Raw genomic sequence first — 1,391 nt, forward strand, 5'->3', positions numbered from 1 at the left:
TGAGGGTCCTCGTGGCCACTCAGCTGCAAGAAGTCCACCTCCAGCAGCTGAGGGGCCTGCTGGGCACACAGGCGCAGCAGCCGGCGGCAGCCCCCGGGGTGCAGGTGCAGGCTTAGCCGGTTCCCTGCCGGGAGCAGGGGCGCCTCCGGCCCCGCACCCGCAGCCTCTGAAGCATCTCGCGCAGCATCTTCTGGGGCCAACGTCGCAGGCACCGGCCCCGCCTCCATCGCAGCCATCGCCCACCAGCCGTCCTCGGGGACCAGACATGTCCCAGCTCGCCAGGCAGGCCTGCTCAGGCAGGACCCAAAGAGGCTGCAGTCAGGGGGAGGAGCGGGCTGGGCGTTCTCCCAGCCAGAGGAAGGGGAACTCAGGCTGCAGAGAGCCAGGCCCACTGGTCCAGAGTCCAACGCCTAGGCTGGACAACTGTCACTGACATGGGCGGGCAACAGGACTCCCCGGGGCTGGGAAGGCGGCAGGCAGGAGACCTGTGAGTGCAGAGGGGCTTGGGGACATGCCTGAGGGACTGGGGGAGGGAGGCTTCACACCCCGAGTCTACAAACTTGAAAAGGGACTCCTAGTCCAGCCCCCCCAACTCTGCCTGCTGGGCACCAGAGTCCCACCTCCAACCTTCACATTTCTCGGCTCCAACCGAGGCACTGGCTCTCATCTACCACGTGGGGCGTAGCCCAGGCAAGGACACGAGTGATCCTGCCCGCGTCTGTCCGAGCAGTGCAAGGGGGTTCATGAGGACGGGACCCCACTTCCTGGCCCCTGGAGGACTTTCCCGCCACTTCCAGCTCGCACCTCGGTCCGCAGGGGAGGTCGGTGCACCGCGCAGTCGCAGCCACGACCGCTTGGGGCGTGTCCTGGGGGAGAGACCGCACCGCAACACCCGCACCCCAACCTCCGCGTCCCCTAGACGCGCCCGCGGTCCGCGCGTCACCTGCGCTCCCGGCGGCGCGTTTCCGGGTCCGGCCGCGTGGGAAGCTCGCCTGGCGTCTGCAGGCTCCGCCGGCAGGGGTCTCAGGGTCCCGCCCGCCCCGCCTGCTCTCTGCCAAACACCGCCCTGCCGCACTCAGCTTCCTGTCGGCCGGCGTGCGTCTGTGCGACCGGCCTTCCCGCGGGAAGGCCCGCTTTTCGCGCCACAAAACCCAACCCTTCCGAGGTTCTCGGGCCCTGGGCCCGCTCTGCTCTGGCCATGCACTCCCGGCCCCGTGTTAAAATCAACTAGTGCGATCTCTGGCTGGAGGGGGTCCTGAGGGCTGATCGCAGCTGCTGCCCCACACCCACCTCCTGCCGGAGGACAGCACCGAGGTCCCCAGCCAGTCCCCAAAGGCGTCCTCTCAGGCCCCGTAGAGCCCAGGGCCCACCTTCCATGACCCTACCTTGGG

The 1,391-nt window shown here is 68.7% G+C and overlaps 1 protein-coding gene across 1 annotated transcript in view; it reads left to right on the forward strand.

Annotated features, from left to right (window-relative positions):
• The first annotated feature begins 743 nt into the window (after nucleotides 1-743).
• The window catches only part of LOC105001433 (60S acidic ribosomal protein P2-like), a 4,763-nt gene continuing 4,115 nt past the window's right edge, over nucleotides 744-1,391 (forward strand). The window contains exons 1-2 of the mRNA XM_010857699.1: nucleotides 744-825; nucleotides 920-1,095. Coding sequence (XP_010856001.1) covers nucleotides 744-825; nucleotides 920-1,095 — 258 coding nt within the window. The remainder of the gene's footprint in view (nucleotides 826-919; nucleotides 1,096-1,391) is intronic.

The sequence above is a fragment of the Bison bison genome, unplaced genomic scaffold (assembly GCF_000754665.1).
Source record: "Bison bison bison isolate TAMUID 2011002044 unplaced genomic scaffold, Bison_UMD1.0 scf7180017854933, whole genome shotgun sequence".
NCBI classification, from domain to species: Eukaryota; Metazoa; Chordata; class Mammalia; order Artiodactyla; family Bovidae; genus Bison; species Bison bison.